The following is a 17768-nucleotide window of genomic DNA, read 5'->3' as shown; positions in this document are numbered from 1 at the left end:
TCGCCTCTTTTCATTGTTGCGGATGTCGGAGAGGGATATATTTGGAGGTTCGTGCGTTATGATGAATCGTGGCAGGTTTTGGCTGCGTTTTCTCCTCTCCCAGCGTGACATTTGCAACAGACAAACCACCCACTGCAGCAAAAATATCGCTTTGGCACATTTGCGCGGAACGGGCCACTTTTCTGCGCAGCAAAACCCCTCACAGAGGAGCGGGACTTTCATGCTTCATGACATGTCAGGGGAAACGGAGATAATGGCGCATTCAGGTCACCCGTCAAAGATTTGCCTTCTTGAAGAAGATGAAACTGATCAGGACCGAGAAGACGCCAGGATGCAGGACTTGAGGGATACACCTGCAGGTCTGCAGGAGAAGCACACGGTGTCTTTCCCTTTTTTTTAATACCTTGGACAGTTCGGTTTTGATTTCTCCCCCTTGCGTGCACGCATGCACGTGTGAGCGCGCGTGCGCTCTGGCGGTGCTGAAGCGGACAGCGCCAGAGCTGAGCTGCACAAGGTTCCGGGGTCCATTTTATAAAAACAGCCTGCTCGGAGCTCTCTCTCTCTCTCTCTCTCTGTCTCTCTGCTCGAGATGTTTTCCTCTCTCCTTCATGGTTTCATCACACGCACATGCACACACCCGGAAAGGACAGAGCGCAGTCTTTTCCAGCTTCACATGGAGCATTTGCAATTAAAGTGCGAGATGCAACGGGCTGGGGGTCTTTATCCTCACAGATTTTTGTGTACTAATGAGAGGGACTTCACCAGCAGAGAGGAAACGAGTTAATGAGAGATGAAAAGTTCTCAAATGTTTTATTATTCCATGTCTTTCAGGTGGGACAGAACTTCCATGCTCTTTAGTCTTGATTGATTCAATAAGTCTTGTCATGTTGCAGAATTTGTTGATTTGCCAAGAAATGGCTTGTTTTAAACATAATGCGGTGCACAGTCTCGTGTAACGTTCAAAATGTCAGGCTCAGTGTTGTAAATGACTCTCAGCGACTACCACAAGTTTTTGGTCAAAACTGTAAAGGTTTGAGCCATGTTTGTGATAGTTTGGATTAGTTGTTGTGGCCATCTTGAGTTGAACTGACTTCCAGAGTTAATCAGTTGTACCAAAGATAATAATAATGATAATAATCATCCATTTATCATCTTTACCCGCTTCTTCCTTTTCGGGTCGTGGGGGGTCACTGGTGCCCATGTTCAGCTATAACTGTGCGAGAGGTGGGGACACCCTGGACAGGTCTCCAGTCCATCACAGGGACACACAGAGACAAACAACTATTCACTGTCTCACTCACACCTAGAGACAATTTAGAGTTACCAGTCAGCCTAACATGCATGTTTTTGGTCTGTGGGAGGAAACCGGAGTACCGGAGACAACCTACACGTGCAGAACATGCAAACTCCACCCAGAATGGACCCTGTCAGGGATTAGATCTTGCAACCTTCTCACTGGGAGGCTGTAGCTCTATGTGTGCATCCAACGACTATTTCCTGGAAGTTTGATGAAAATCTGTTCAGTGGCTCGCAATATATTTTGCAAACAGTGTTGACTCATCAGGTGATGCTAAAGTTATAGGCAAATATCTCACACAATTGCATATGTTGTCCATTACTTTCAGTTCTTACTGCACCCATCTTTATCCTGGGATTTGTAAAATTAACTGAATTTGTTATTTTTGTGTTTTCAAATGCCAGCCATCTTGAAATGTGTTGACTCCAAAGATCAATCTGTTGTTGTGGAGTAATAATAGGTACATATATATGATTACACCCCTCAAGTTTTACTACAATTCATTTATGTGTTAGTGAGATATTCTGGCAAAAACATAATCCACCTTCACCTTTTGTCAGTGATAAAAAGCAGTCATGATAAGCATGTGATATCAAATAAATACTGTTTGATAATTATATTTGTTGAATGATATTTAACAATCTAAAATATAAATGAACCTAACTGTGGCAATTCAGAATTTTGATACCAACATAAATAAAATAAAACACGTAAAAGATATTTCTTTCTTTTTGAATAAAGAAAAATAAAGATTTAATGTTTGATTTTGTTTAGAAGACAGAATTAGTTTTTTCTTTGGGATTTTAACGTCCAACAGCTGTCATTTACATCAACCAGACAGGGTCAGCGTTTTAATAATGTTTGTTGTTTAAATGATAGTTTCACAAATCTCTTGTTGCTTGAAAGAATCTGATAGGTTGACCTTAATAAATTTACCTTAGCTAACAATGAGACAGTATGCTGCTTGAAGTAAAACAGGCTGCAACCTGCAGGTTTTGTTCTAAATATGCCTTTAAAGCTGTGATTTACTATCTGAAATTGTTGCACTGTCAGATCTTTTTACCTTAAGTCAAAAAGCATATATTTGTTATGTTACAAATTGTTTTTTTCTCTTTAGAGCTCCTACTGTGACCGGTCCAAACCTCATGACCAGGTAGCTGCAGGATGAAAACATGGCTGCACCCCTTATCGCACCGCCAGGACCTGATAGCTTCAGGAAGTTTACGAGGGAATCTTTGGTGGTCCTTGAGCAGCGCTTCAAAGAGGAGAAGAGCAAGAAGCCGCCCAAGCAGGACAGCAGCTACCGCGACGACGATGACGAGAACAAGCCCAAACCCAACAGTGACCTGGAGGCTGGGAAAAGCCTCCCCTACATCTACGGGGACATCCCTAAAGGAATGGTGACGGTCCCACTGGATGATCTGGATCCATTCTACCTGAATTCTCAGAAAGTGAGTTTAGGAACAGAGAAACACATCCCACACACTCATCTGGTTATTTTTGTGAGAACTGGATGGATGTTTCTGGTTTGTGCGGGGTATTAAACCTGTTATACACAGACTAAAAGCTGCCAGTTAACAGCTAAACAGCCTGCAGAAAACATCCGTCTGTTCAGATGTTTTTCAAACAAAATCAAGACTTAGCAACATCTTTACTCAGACTTTTGACAAATAATGTCCCAAAATACATTAAAATAAACTTGAGTTGTTAACAAACATTCATTTCACCTCATAGTTTTCATTCATGGCTTATTTGGCATTCTTTATCAGCTGGATTATTTTTATTTTTTAATTTTTTACGTCTTTATTCAGAATTCTAAGATATTTTTTCATTCCACCTTTATTTGGACAGGTTAATCCCATATAAAACAAGTTTTGTGATGGCTGATTAAATTTCTTTGAATAAGTTTAAAATATATAGAGGTGGCTTGTCAGGAACCAAGCGCAGTATTTTGGACTATTTACCATATTTTTTCGGACTATAAGGCACTACGTATTATACGGTGCATTAAGCAAAATAAGTTGATTTTGACAGATTTTTTGAGCACCATGTACCACATAAAATCAGTTCAAGGTCAGTAAGTACAACCAGAATTAATACATAAGGCTCACTGTGGATTTTTTTTTAGACAATTCAAGGATTTTAAGTTTGCTTTATAGTCTGAAAAATACAGTAGTTTGCTTTTTCAATTTGATGAAGCTGGAATTAATAATTGCACTGTTTTTTTTTTAAACTGCTGCAAGTAGCAGATTTAGTTCAGCTTATTTATTTATTTATTACTAATTGATCAGCATAACTTTGTTGCCTGGTGATTTATACATTTTGGCAGCAGTTTACATTGTTTTTTAGGTGATTGACACTCAGGTGTTGGAAGTTTATGGTCATTTTAACAATTCAGCAGCTAAAGCTAATTTGTTTTTTTATTTATAAAGTCACTGGGAGAGTGTGAGCTGTTAATTTATGGGACAATGACTTGTCATATCTTTAAATGTGCTCACATGACTTTGAGGAAAAGGACAAAGGCTGTTGAATAAACTTTTGTGTCACACTTTTTCAGAATTGTTCAGAACTTAATGTGTGGCTGAGAAAAAGAAGCAGAGAGGACTGGTTGTCTTGGAGGAGACACTTGTCTCTCTGGGGTTTCTGCCACGTCTGATGCTCTGTGTGAGGACGGTCAGGTGTGACCTTGACAGGCTCTGAATATCACCAGCTAACTGTTAGACCAAACTGCTGAAAGAGGTTATGATTATTGTTTCATGCTCCTGTCGAGTGAGTCGAGAATTAGCTGGTTGATGGGAAATTAAAACATGCATGAGATTTTACAGTCTTGTTGGAAACCTTGAGCCAAAATTTTGATCCTGTACATAAAAAGGCAATATAATTGATCATCAAATGGCTCTTTATGGCCAGAGTATTGATCCAGATGCAGAGTAAACATGAGTTTTCAGCGCTATTTCTACATCATTATCCTGAACAAAGTAAAATGCAAAACAAATATCCTGAAATCACATATGTCCACATTTTGGATCAAAATATTGTTCAGCTCCCTATGATTCTTTGTAGTTTTACCTTAAATATACCTGAAAACAAAGGTAATGGCGTGTTTAGTCATCGTTAGCTGAAGTGATTAGTGTGTAAATGTTTAGGTGCTCGGCACTCATCTCCATCTGTCTCCGTCTTCTGCCTCCCTGTCTCCACACAGAGCATGCTGCCTGTTATGCAACACACCAGTCCAGCGCACAAAAAGGAGACACGATTCAGATGACACGTGGCAAACATGTCCAGTATTACGTGGGGTTATTCTCGTGTGGCTCGTTTGTTGTTTCTCTATATATTTCATACATCATTGTCACAGATGCAACTCGTCTGCTTTGTGCTTTTTGTCGTTGCTGCCACCGCTCATCCATGCAGTCCTGTTCGCTCCCCACGTCAGGCAACTCTAATTATGGCCATCAATCTAGGCTCTTTCCAATAGGGAACTGACGCTGCTTTGGATGTCGAGCAGCCCTGACGTCAGATCAAGTGGTGACCTTGGTGGTTGAGCTGTGTGTCTTTGTTGCTGAGGGCTGCCAGACTGGTTCTTTGTAGGAAGGGGGATGACAAGGTTTAATGGAAGAGGGCAGTTCATGTTTCTTTACGTCAAAGTTTAATTTGCGTCTCTTTTAGGTTGTGTCAGAGCAGAGACAGAGAGGAGGGCTGACTGAATGATGATGCAGCTTCTGTTCCTCCCCTCCTTGTCAGTGGTCAGAGATGGACTTGTGCCAAACACGGTTGAGTCTGGCCAAACCTGGTTGAACTCTGAGGGCGGGTGAACAGAGATTTTTGAAGAGACGGGAAAGAAAGAAGATGGGGGTACCAGTGCAAGGCTGTAATGCAAAAGTGGTCATGGTTTAAAAGTTCATAAAATAATGTTTTTTATGAACTGCTACATCAGGGGCTGCTTAAAATGGCAGCAATCTGCACTGGCTCTGGTCCTGCTTGGACTAGCTTTTATTTCTCCAGTAGGATTAAATTTCAATTCAATGCTGTGATGTTTATTTAAAGAGCGCCAATTCACAACAAACATCTCAAGGTTCTGTACAAACACAGGGCTGCAAAAATTAGTCACTATAATCCACTACAAAAAAAAAATCAGTGCAGACTTTTATAGTCCATGCGTCGTAAACAAAGCTATTAATAGGTTTCCTCGGTCATAAAGATCCATATAAATGTTTTTTTTTGTAACGGCAATGCACGACTGGAGCGTGTGAGGGCAGTAGCTCTACTGTTTGTCAAGACTGTCTTCAAACAAAGAAGAACTGGAGGAAAAGATGGACAGAACGCTATAAGGAGATAGATGGAAATCGAAACAGTGACTTTAAAAAGCGTGTGAGCATTTCACTGAAAACAAACAATAGTTTGAAGGCAGATTGTGCAAAACAGAACTTTTTTTTTTAACAACAGCACTGCTCAGTGCACTACAGTCCCCCTGCTGGAGCAGCTTTCAGTAGTTTATCGCATTGTGCTGCTTCCTTTTTAATAATTTTTGTATAATAATGTTTTTTATCAATTTAAAATAACACATCAAATCATAAGCTATGTGCAATGCAGTTCAATCTAAATCTGATTCAGAGTCAAATCCTATTACAGTGAGCTCCGTCCAATTCAGTTTTTATACAGTTAGTTTCAGTACATTACAACATGTCAATTATTTATAAAGGTGTCTATCTAAGGAGACCAGCAGATTGCATAAAATCTTTACTCTAAAATCCCCTATCCTGAGCTGCACATTGGCGACAGTGGAAAGGAACAACTCTGTTTTAACCTCTAGCAGAACCAGGCTGAGGATGAGCAGCCATCTGCCTTGACCTGCTGTTTGTTTGTTTTTAAGAAAGAGACTCAGGTGAACCCAGAAGTTCCAGGTATTGTTTCTATAGAAAGAAATGACAGGAAGAATGTCAGCAATAGTTTCAAATACTGTACATACATGGGAAATATAGTGAGTAAAGACAGCAGCAGAATGAGTACCGGTAGTCAGTTTGTCCTCCAGTAGTCTAAATCTATAGCAGCAGAACTAAGGGATATCTTCAGAAACCCAAGCCAACTGTAACTGTAGGATCTATGAAAAAGGAAAGTTTTAAGTCAGGTCTTAAAAGGAGACAAGGTGTCAGCCTCATGGGCAGAGACTTGAAGTTGGTTCAGTAACAAAGGAGCTAGATAGCAGAAAACTCTTAACTCCTGTTTTGCTTTTGGAAACTCTAGGGACCACAAGTAAACCTGCAATCTGAAAGCAAAGTGCTCTGTTAGGAAAGTATGGAACAATATGATCTTTAATGCAAAATGGAACTTGGTTGGTGAAAGCTTTGGGAGTCAGAAGTAAGATTTTAAGTTGTTTTCTGAATTTGAACAACAACAGAAACATGCTGTCTGAATCTGAAATGGACACTATCATTTTATTTTTTGTCTCATGTTATGTCATAATTAAACATTCTCTATCCATAACACCGATATACAATTTTTAGATTTCTGTGATTCCCCCTTAAATGTTTCCCCTCATCCTGAATTTATTTAAACAAGCATGGATTGCATGTTGTATTACAACCTTGAACACACTAAAATTATGAATTAATACTTACAAAAAGTTGTTAAATATTTGATAAGAACTGTTTTTAGAGTCGATAAAATAGGATGGACAATTAAGTGAGTAAACAAGGGAGAAGGTTTATACAGAGTCGCTCTTGTATGTTGTAGACATATAAGATTCACTGACAAGATACTGATAGGCTCCTTGAGGTGTCCTCATTAGGTGTGACAGAATTGTCCTGTATAGTGCTTACATGTTCACACTTTAATTAATGTTAGGTCTTTCTGCCCTCTAAAAGATTTGACCTTCCAAATATGACAATATTGTTATGTCCTACTGATAAGCTTTGTTTAAATGAGCACACACTGACAATCTGACAAGTTATTTGTCATGAATTTGCAAAAAATCAACCAGGTGGCCCTTCCTGTCTCTTGTATAATGTTTTTTTGGTAGGACATTATACAGTATAGCATTATGAACAGGTGAACCGGGGAGTGGCAGGAAACTGATGAGTTAACCCCAGAAATGGAGTTTGTTCCTACAGAGCAATTTACATATTTGCACACAGACAAACGCTGCTCTGGCTGGAACTTGGAGGTCAGATTATTAAGGTGAATGGATTTAAGGGAAAAGCTGTGTTTTATAGATTGAAACACTCGCTTACCTGAGCAGTTAACATAGTCCATGTTCATGTTTTACCTTGTATTTACAATATAGCTTTAATCTGCTCATTGTTTGGACTTGATAAGAAAGTTTTCAGATATTTAAATACAAATTTTACTAGTGAGAGTCAAAATCCTGCAGCTCAAACAGGGGAGGTGAGCTCATTAATACTGGAAATGTTGAGGGAATTCTTGTGCTTGGACATTTTAACAAGTCTGAAAATCCTAAATAAGCAACGGACATTAGTGTTAGCATGCTCAGTTAGATCAGGTGTCTTTTGACCATTGTACAAATTCTGGCACTACCTTTATTGTGCCACGTGATTAATCTCTAGTGCACTATGTAGTAGATAAATGTTACTGTTAATGTTTTGAACACCATTTCAAAATGGCTGACACACTTTGTAGTAAACGAGAGGACAATCTGAATAAAGTAAAGTGCATTTTCTATATCTGTTATCTATTTCATAGTGGTTCACATTAAATGCTTATAATAAACCTTTACTTTGCTGTGAGTTTTACAGTACACAGTTATTAACAAATAATTTCATCATTAGCACAAATAGGAGCAGGAATAGTTTCTATTTTTGATCTGATTAAAATTCAGTGGGCTGGGTCATGATTATAAAACCATGTTAGAAGTATGTACACGTATCTATAATCATACTTCAAATAAAATCTTAGGCATAGAATCTCTCAGACCTAAAATAAATAAAATACTGTATTTGGATCTACACTGCAGTATAAAACAGTTTTCTTTCAAACTCAAATTTGGGAACAAAATGAGTCACATTGCTGAGTACAGGAACATACGATGCTGTGGCAATGGATGACATGTGGGAGCTGTCTTACCCACATTTGTCAGTGTTTTCACAACTTGTTTTTTTGGTCCTGCTGGAGTGTGGGAATGGCTGTGATGACCAAGTTCTATTGTGAATCCAAAGTAGAAAACATTGTGCACAATCCTTGGTTTTAACAGCTGAATGCAGACACAAAGCCTTTGCAGTAATTGTTGTGATGGATTGTGCATTTTACTTTTACTTTTCTGAGTTAGGTGGGAACTTTGACAATTCTCGCTTGCTCGATGCAGCAGCAGCTAGTATCTAAAGTACTTCCAGCTGTTTTTGTTCTTACTCTTCTGGATGAAATGTGTGCGCAACTTGATTATATTGTGACTCCTGTTAAAATAATTGTTCCATTTAGAAGTTGAAATATTTCAGGTGCCGTTTCATGTCTCTGTCAGCCATCTTGTTCTGCCTTGGTTGCTGTTGTAGTAGTCACGTAGGTACGTGCCACTAGTTGTAGTATGACAATATATGAGATATATATGCATACAATATATTCACGAGTTCCTCATCTTTCTGACTGTGTAATGTCGTGCATTGAATTTAACAGAAATGTAACGAGAGACGTTATTTATCTTTGACCCATCAAAATGAATGCGGTCATTTATTTTCAGAATCAAAGTTTAACATCAAACATTTACATTAACTTGGCAAAATATGAAAATAATAACAGACAAGTTTCACAGAAAAAGGACATCGATCACTCTGCGGTGAACGAGGACTTTGCTTCAGATATTTCTAAAATATCTGTACTGATTTTATGAGAAAGAGGAGAGTTTTAAGATGAAATGGAGTTATCTTACAGAGAGATGTGTGAGGGAATTAATCTGTTTGTCCAGAACGTGCACGCTTCATCAGATCTCAGCTTGCCTCCGGTACACTTTAGTCGAAGAAGAAACTGTTACCTGGTCGATGATAGATCAGCTCGATAGAGAATCCTTCCGACTATTTCAGCGTCTCCGTTGAGAGCAGCTGAAATCCTTCGAGAGTCGTGCGTGGTTTGTTCAAACAGAAGTCATAATCCCAAAACGTCTCTGGGTCATCCTGAACGCGTTTGCACCCAAGAACTCTGAACTCCTTTCATTCTTCAGAACTTCTCAGACTCTAACAGAATCTTTCAACTCCAGCAACTCTCTAGTTCTTCATCTCCTCAGCCTCTGGAACTCTCTGGAATTCTTTCCCAGACTCTCGACTCTCTAACAGAACCGGGAAGTTGCCACATTTTAAATGAGTTGACTTCCGGGTCAATTTAGAGCTTTCTGATTCGTGGATGGACCAGAAAGAGGTGTGGTTTTTGACGTAAGGTGTTATCAAAAATCGAGGTCAGAGAATGAGTTTGTTTAACAACTGACAGAGAGATTATTGCAGAAAAGCAGACTTCGTGGAGTCAACTCTTCTGTATCTTCTGTAAAGATTAAACATGACATTTCTTTTTCAGTAAACATTTAGTTGACCGAAGCTTCAACTTTCACATACTTACGTTGCTTGGCTCATTTCAGACAGAAAATCAAGAAATGCATATTAACCTGATTTCTTCTTTGAATGAGGAATAAAAATCATTACTTACTGTTTATGTAAAATAAAAATGAGTAGTTCTTTTCAACCTGTAACATTGAGTGAACTAACACAATTTGATTATCAAACATTTGTAAACAGTGATGATCATAGAGAATTGTCTTTTCTGCTTGATTAATTCAAGAAAGAAAGTCACCAGATGGCTCAGACTGCATTCAGATCAATGAAAATAGCAGTCTCTGTCCATCTGATAGATTTGAGGTCATCAGGGTCAGATCAGGGTCAGATCAGGTTCACTACACTGTGTGCATGCCATAAACAGTCTGGGTTCTGTACTTCTACACTTCACAGTTCTGCCTTTTGTGTTGCTTTGCACAACATTATTAACAATAAAATATAACAGATTTTTGACCTTTTAAAATTAATCCTGATCAGTCATGTCCACATACCAATTCACCTAAAAATAGATCCCCCTTGCAGCTATCTGTAGTACTTCTAGTGCAACTGCTGGCTCTTCCAGCTGGACTTATATAATATTTATATGTAATAACTGTATAATGTAAAATGGACTATAGTGTACATGCTTATAGATTAACATTCATATTAGCTGCTATAAATGTTTACACACTCGTCAAAGATGGGCATATTATGGTATAGTCTCCTTCCATCTATTCGTCCGCCTATTTTTGGACAGAGGAAAGAAACCCACACTAAGACGAGGAGAACATGCAAATTTCACACAGAAAAACCTCAGGTCCAAACTGTAGATTGAACCCAGGACCTTCTTGCAGTGAGGCAATAGTGCTAACCACTAAGTCCTCGTGCTGCCCCAAGTTGTTGTTTTAAGATGACATCAGTCCACTTTGGTCTTGTCTCTGCTCAGACTAGCCATTAGCTCATCAGTCCTGTCAGAACTAAACTCTGTTTCTCCAAACTGAGATTGTTCAAAAAGTGATCTACAACAAGATAATTGTTCTTAACTTTTTCATTGAAATCCACTTCAAAAATATCAGTACTATCATTTGAAGACAAACAGATGAATGAGTCTGATCTTCCTCTAAGTGACACCGTACCAGGTTGGTTGAGGTCTGGGTTAACAACGACCGCCACCAGCGCTGTTGGCAAACAGGGTGCCGGTGGAAATTGTGCTACTGTTAGTCAAAGACCACAAGGAGGGAAAAGTGTCAGGAGACAGAGGGAGAAGAGGCAAGTCAAGAATGTAGGACTGAGGGTTGCAAATCTAAATGTGGGGACAATGACAGGCAAAAGTAGAGTGCTGGCTGACATGATGCAGAGAAGGAAGGTAGTTGTTTTATGTGTCCAAGAGACCATGCATTTGAGCAGGGTTCAAACTGTTTAACTATGGTGTAGATGGAAACAGAAATGGAGTAGGGGTGGCCCTGAAGGAGGAGTTAGCAATGAATGTAGTAGAGGGGAAAGGAGTACCTGATAGGGTGATGTGTCTGCAGTAGGAATGCGCGATATACACGGTATACGGTAGAAACTATAGAAATTTAGCCTACGATAGAGATCTGTCTTCTACCGGCTAACCACAGTAATGCTGTGTCTGATGTAAAATCAGAGTTTTCAGTTTAATCGTTACTTTTTTGTTGTTGAAAACTGTGCGTAAGTGGTGTTCAAGTATAAAATCAGAGCTGTTAGATTTAATCGTTACTTTTTTAGTTGAAAACTGCGCAAGTGGTGTAAAGTCTTTTCTTCGAGAGCTAAGTAGCGAAGCTACAAGCTAACTACAGCCGGCTTGCTGTAGTGTTGCCGTATTCAGACGCATGCGCAAAATGCTGTGTTCTGTCTAAAGTTTTTTTTTTCCGTCGAAAGTTAAAGTAAGCGTTGGCCAGCTTTAGCAAAACCTGCTCTCTGATCTGTGAAAAGAACGCTGTGTTGTGTGATTTTACTGCGAGACCCTGTGGTCAAAGCCCCAAATTAATTTTGTGTCAGCTCTCCATTAAAGCAGAAGGAGTCGCCCACTAGAGGTTTGGAGGGTGAAGTGTTTCAGTGGAAAATGCTGCTCTGTTGCTGTTAATTTCTTAAGTGAGAAGACTGGAAACTGTTAAGTTAACAACATATTCTTTTGTTTAAAACATATGGCTAAAACTACATTGCATATATTTTGCACTTTTTTTGCACTACAAGCAAGAAGCCTAATACTTGATTTGTTTATTATTTAAAAACTCTCTGGACCTAGTAGTGGAATTTTTTTTAATTCAAAATATATGATGGCAAAAGGACACCCTTTGCTTTAAAAAAAATCCTATTAAGTTTTATACCCAAAACATATTGTGATATATATCGTTATCGCCACCCTTCACAATACATATCGTGATATGAATTTTATGCCATATCGCACATTCCTAGTCTGAAGGTAGAAGTAGAAGGTCTGACGCTAAATGTTGTCAGTGGTTATGTTCCACATGTTGAATGTGATGTGGAGGGGAAAGATAAATTTTGGAAAGATCTGGATGAAGTGATATAGCATATTCCCAGGGAGAAGAGAGTGGTGACCTGAATGGACATGTTGGTGAAGGAAACAGATGGGATGAGAGAGTGATGGGTAGATTTGGTGTCAAGGAAAGAAACCAGGAAGGACAGAGATGGTGGTAGATTTTGCCAAGAGAATGGAAATGGCTGTAGTCAACATCTATTTCCAAAAGAGGGAGGAACATAGAGTGACCTATAAGAGTGGAGGCAGGAGTACGCAGGTAGACTACATTCTGTGTAGAAGAGGGAGACTGGGGACTGTGAGGTTGTGGCACGGGAGAGCGTGGCCAGACAGCATCGGATAGTTGTATGTAGAATACCTGTTGTTGTGAAAGAAGAGAAAAAGAGTAAAATCAGAAAAGAAGACCAAATGGTGGAAGCTGGGGAAAGAAGAATCTGTTCAGAGAGCTGTTAAAGGTTCTGGGTGGTAAAAAAACAACAACTTCCATTTGACTGGGCTACTACAGCAACTGTAATTAGAGAGACAGGTAGGAAGGTACTTGGTATGTCATCTGGACAGAGAATATATGATAAGGAAACCTGGTGGTGGAATAGTGACGTGCAAGAAGCTAGTCAAAGAAAGTGGTTAGTCAAGAAGAAATTTTATAGTGAGAAGACTGAAGAGAGGAGACAAGTATATAAGGAGATGCAATGTAGAGCAAAGAGGGAGGTAGATAAGGCAAAGCAGAAGGTGTATGATGAGTTGTATGGGAGGCTGGACACTAAAGAGGGCAAAAAGGACTTGTACCGATTGGCAAGACAGAAGGATCAGGCTTGAAAGGATGTGCAACAGATTAGGCTTGTTAAAGATAAGAATGGTAATGTTCTAACAAGTGAGGAGAGTGTGATGTTGAAATGGGAGGAATATTTCGAGGAGCTAATGAATGAAGAGAAAGGGAAAGAAGAGTAGTTGTCATAGAAACAATAGACCAGGAAGTGGAAAAGATTAGAGGGTGTAACGTTCGGAAAGCTCTGAATTAAGAAGAGAAAGCCATTAGGATATGATGATATACCAGTGGAGGTTTGCAAATGTCTCGGAGAGATGGCAGTGAGGCTTTTGATTCAAATATTCAATGACATATTTGAGGGTGAGAAAATGTTGAAGGAATGGAGAAGTGTGCTGGTGCTCATATTTAAAATCAAGGATGATGTACAGAGTTGTAGCAACTACAGGGGAATTACTGTAAGGTGATGAGCCACATGGTGAAGATCTGGGAGAGAGTTGTGGAAGCCAGACTATTTGTGAGCAGCATTATGGTTTCATGCCAAGGAAAAGCACCACAGATGCCATCTTTGCGTTGAGGATGCTGATGGAGAAGTACAGAGAGGGTCAGAAAGAACTCATTTTGTCTTCGTAGATTTAGAAAAAGCATATGACAGAGTGCTGAGGGAGGAGGTGTAGTATTGCATGAGGAAATCTGGAGTGGCAGAGAAGTATGTTAGACTGGTACAGGACATCCTGATTTATGCTCAATAATCCTCTGGATTGTATAGCACAATAGTCCTCTGGACAGTCCTCTCTTAGCACCAACACAACTGGTTTGTTCCACTTTGGAGTAAGCTGTTGGGGGAAGAATCAGTTTTGTGTTGTGTGTTTCCTTGACTGATGAAGCCTTTTGGATGGAAGGTGAAACGTTTCAGCACAAAAAAAGAAACTGTCCAGATGACCTGACTGAAAATTGATGGATTGTATACCTGGATTATTGAACATGGACTTTGTAAGTCCTGTTAGATTTTTCTACCTGGATTATTGAGCATGAATCAGGATATTTTGAACCACTTAGGCCATGATCACCTCAAACAAGTCTATGCGGGAGAGGATGGACTACAGAAACCACCTGAGCACCATCAAACTGGTTGACCCACTGTGTAGGTGCTATTTATAGGACTGAGTTTGTTGTGGCTCCTCGGACTGATGAAGTCTTTTGGATAAAAGACGAAGCGTTCCAACAAAAATAAACCATTCAGAGGATCTGACTTAGCTTTATTAGACTTCTATAAGCCATGTCTGACTTAGCTTTATTAGACTTCTATAAGCCATGTACATGTATGAGGACAGCAGGACAATTGTGAGCTGTGCTTTAGGAGTGACAAGTAGCTTCAAGGTGGAGGTGAGATTCCATCAAGGATTGGCTTTGAGCCCCTTCTTGTTTGCTCTGGTGACGGACCAACTAACAGATGAGGTCAGGCAGGAATCCCTATAGATTATGATGTTTGCAGATGATAATGTGATCTGTGGTGAGAACCAGGAACAGGTGGAAGAGAACTTAGAGAAGTGCAGGTATGCACTGGAAAGAAGATAAATTAAAGTCTGCCATTGTTTGACAGAGTACATGAGTATGAATGAGAGGGAGACCAGTGGAACAGTGAGGCTACAAGGAGCAGAGGTCACAAAGGTACAGGACTTTATTTGGGGTCCACTGTCCAGGAAAATTGGGAATGTGGTAAAGATGTGGAAAAAGAGTCCAGACAGGATGGAATGCATGGAGAAAAGCCTCAAGAGTGATTTGTGGCAAAAGGGTGTCAGAAAATGTCAAAGGAAAAGTTTACAAGACAGTGGTGAGACCAGTTATGTTGTATGTTGTAAAAAACCTGGCCTTGATCCATCTTCTTTGTCAAACTTTAGGCCAATCTCAAAGTTACCCTTTATATCCAAATTTTTGGAAAAAATTGTTTACACGCAGCTGAAGGCATTTTTGGATGAATTTGAAATTTTGGAGGTCTTCCAGTCTGGTTTTAAAATGTACCACATCACTGAATCTGCTCTTTTAAGGGTTTTTAATGACATATTTTTAGCACTGGATTCTGGAAACTGTGTTTTACTTGTGCTTTTAGATTTAACAGCTGCTTTTGACACAGTTGACCATGACATTCTCATCTCCAGACTGGAGCAGTGGGTGGGCATCACTGGCTCATCTCTGCAGTAGTTTAGGTCCTACCTTTCTGATAGAAGTTTCAGTGTGATGATGGATAATTTTACCTCTGCTTCTGCTGCCCTCCCCTGGGGGGTACCCCAGGGCTCTATTCTTGGTCCTCTCCTGTTTTCTCTTTACCTTCTGCCACTGGGTTAAATTTTCAGAAAGCATGGTGTGCAGTTTCATTTATAAGCAGATGACTGTCAAGTCTATTTCCCTTTGAAACAAAATGGCTCCACTCAGTCTCTCCTGGACTGTCTTGATGACATTAGAGGATGGATGGCACTTAATTTCCTCCATTTTAATGGAAAGAAGACTGAGGTTATGGTCTTTAAATCCTCTGGCCCTAGCAGTTTCTCCACCTTGAATTTTTCCTCTTTGGCCCCATATGAAAAATTCATTGTGACAAATTTAGGAGTGAAAATGGACCCCTGCCTGAAACTTGACTGCCATGTCAACATGTGGTTAAGTCCTCTTTCTTTCAGCTGAGGCGCCTGTCAAAAATCAAGCCCCTCCTTTCTAGACACCACTTAGAGACAGTAATCCACGCTTTTATTACTTCACGCCTGGATTATTGTAACTCTCTGTTGATAGGAGTTAGCCAGGCCTCGCTCTCACGGTTACAGCTGGTACAAAATGCTGCTGCACGATTTTTGACTGGTACAGGCAGGCGTGAACATATCACTCCAGTTCTGATTCAATTTCGAATTCATTTTAAAGTTCTATTGTTTGTTTTTAAGTCTTTGAACTGTCTTAGTCCTTCTTATTTGTCTGAACTGCTTCACTTTTACATACCATCACGTGCTCTTAGTTCCTCTGACCAGATGCTTTTAGCAGTCCCGAAAACCGTTTATAAATCCAGAGGAGACAGAGCCTTTTCAGCTATGGCTCCTAAATTGTGGAATGAGCTGCCACTGGAGGTCAGGCAGACCCCGTCACGTTCTGTTTTTAAAACTTGTTTTAAAACACTTTTTTTTCCATTGGCTTTTAACCTAGAGTGAGTCAGCATCTGTGTCTTAATGTTGTATTCTTTTACTTATGATGTTCTGATTATTATTATTTTTTAATGTATATTTAGATGTTTTTATTGTTTTACTGTTTTTTGTTTGTTTTTAATTTTGTACAGCACTTCGGACGGCTGCTTGTTGTATTTTAAGTGCTTTAGAAATAAATTGGTATGGTATGGTATGTTCTAGAGATAGTGGCATTGACAAAAAGACAGGAGAAAGAACTGGAAGTGATATAAATAAATATGTTGAGGTTCTCCTTAGGAGTGACAAGGGTGGATAAGATTAGGAATGAGATCTTCAGAGGTACAGCACAGGTTGAACAACTGGGAGATAAAGTTAGAGAGACCAGACTGAGATGGTTTGGACATGTCCAGAGGAGGGACAGTGGGTATATTGGTAGAATGATGTTAGAAATGCACCTGCCAGGAAAAAGACAAAAAGGAAGGTCAAAGAGGAGATATATGGATGCAGTTAGAGAGGACATGGAGGTAGTTGGAGTGAGGACAGAGTGAGATGGAGGAGGATGACTTGCTGTGGAGACCCCTGAAGAGGGAAAAGCCGAAAGAAGAAACTGATTCAGATTATATTGTTTTTGAAGAACCTGGTAAACTAATGATATTTTGGCAGACTTATACTGAAACAGTGACATTAAAATAAAAAAATAGCAAATATTAAAATGACAACCTTTATAATCACATCAAGCTATGATGGAGAAAACAGGTCAGTGCAGATGTGCCATAAAGCACAGCTGAAGGAGGGTGCACACTGAATGGATGCTGCGACTCTCGTGGTTGCAGATCCTGTATCCCTGCCTGCTGCCTCAAGCTTCTGTGTCAAAGCTGCTTCCCCAGCCCCCACCTTCTCTCCATTTTCTGCCCAGCTCCTTCTCCCTGACTCTCTCCACTCTCCTTCTCTTCAGCCTGCTGCTGCCACAGTTGCTGCCTGCTTCATTTGCTTTCCATCTCATGTTTTTATGCCTTCCTCCTCCCTGCTCTCCTCTTCGCTCAGCTCTGGATTATAAAAATTTCAGTAGCTTTGCAGCAGTTTAGTCATGCATTGCCAAAAACAGACTTCAGCAGTTTTTAGTGTGTGTACTTCATTGTTCATCCACCTGTCTGTCCGTCCATCCGTCATATGCTGCCTGTTCTGGAGTTGGGTTGTGGGAGCAGCAGCTTGAGCAGGGAGGCCCAGACATTTCTTTCTCCATCCACCTCTTTCAGCTCTTCAAGGAGGATTCCAAGGTGCTCCCAGGCCAGCTGAGAGCTGTAGTCTCTTCAGGGTGTCTTGGCTCTTCCGTGGGGTCTTCTCCCAGTCGGACTTGCCTGGAAAACCTCCCTATGGGAGTGTCCAGGGGGCATCCTTGCCCGATGCCCGAACCACCTCCACTGTTTCTTTTCAATAAGAAACTCATTTTTGCTTGATGGAGTTAATTAATAGAAGTGTCTCATGATTTGGACGTTTTCCA

The 17768-nt window shown here is 40.0% G+C and overlaps 1 protein-coding gene across 1 annotated transcript in view; it reads left to right on the top strand.

Annotated features, from left to right (window-relative positions):
- scn8aa (sodium channel, voltage gated, type VIII, alpha subunit a) overlaps positions 1–17768 on the top strand; it is a 64843-nt gene that overhangs the window by 795 nt on the left and 46280 nt on the right. The window contains exon 2 of the mRNA XM_037684885.1: positions 2415–2748. Within this exon, the coding sequence (XP_037540813.1) occupies positions 2470–2748 (279 nt within the window). The 5' untranslated portion in view covers positions 2415–2469. The remainder of the gene's footprint in view (positions 1–2414; positions 2749–17768) is intronic.

This window comes from Nematolebias whitei, chromosome 11 (assembly GCF_014905685.2).
Source record: "Nematolebias whitei isolate Nwh7 chromosome 11, NemWhi1, whole genome shotgun sequence".
Lineage (NCBI taxonomy): Eukaryota > Metazoa > Chordata > Actinopteri > Cyprinodontiformes > Rivulidae > Nematolebias > Nematolebias whitei.
This window is presented reverse-complemented; position numbering and strand designations above follow the sequence as displayed.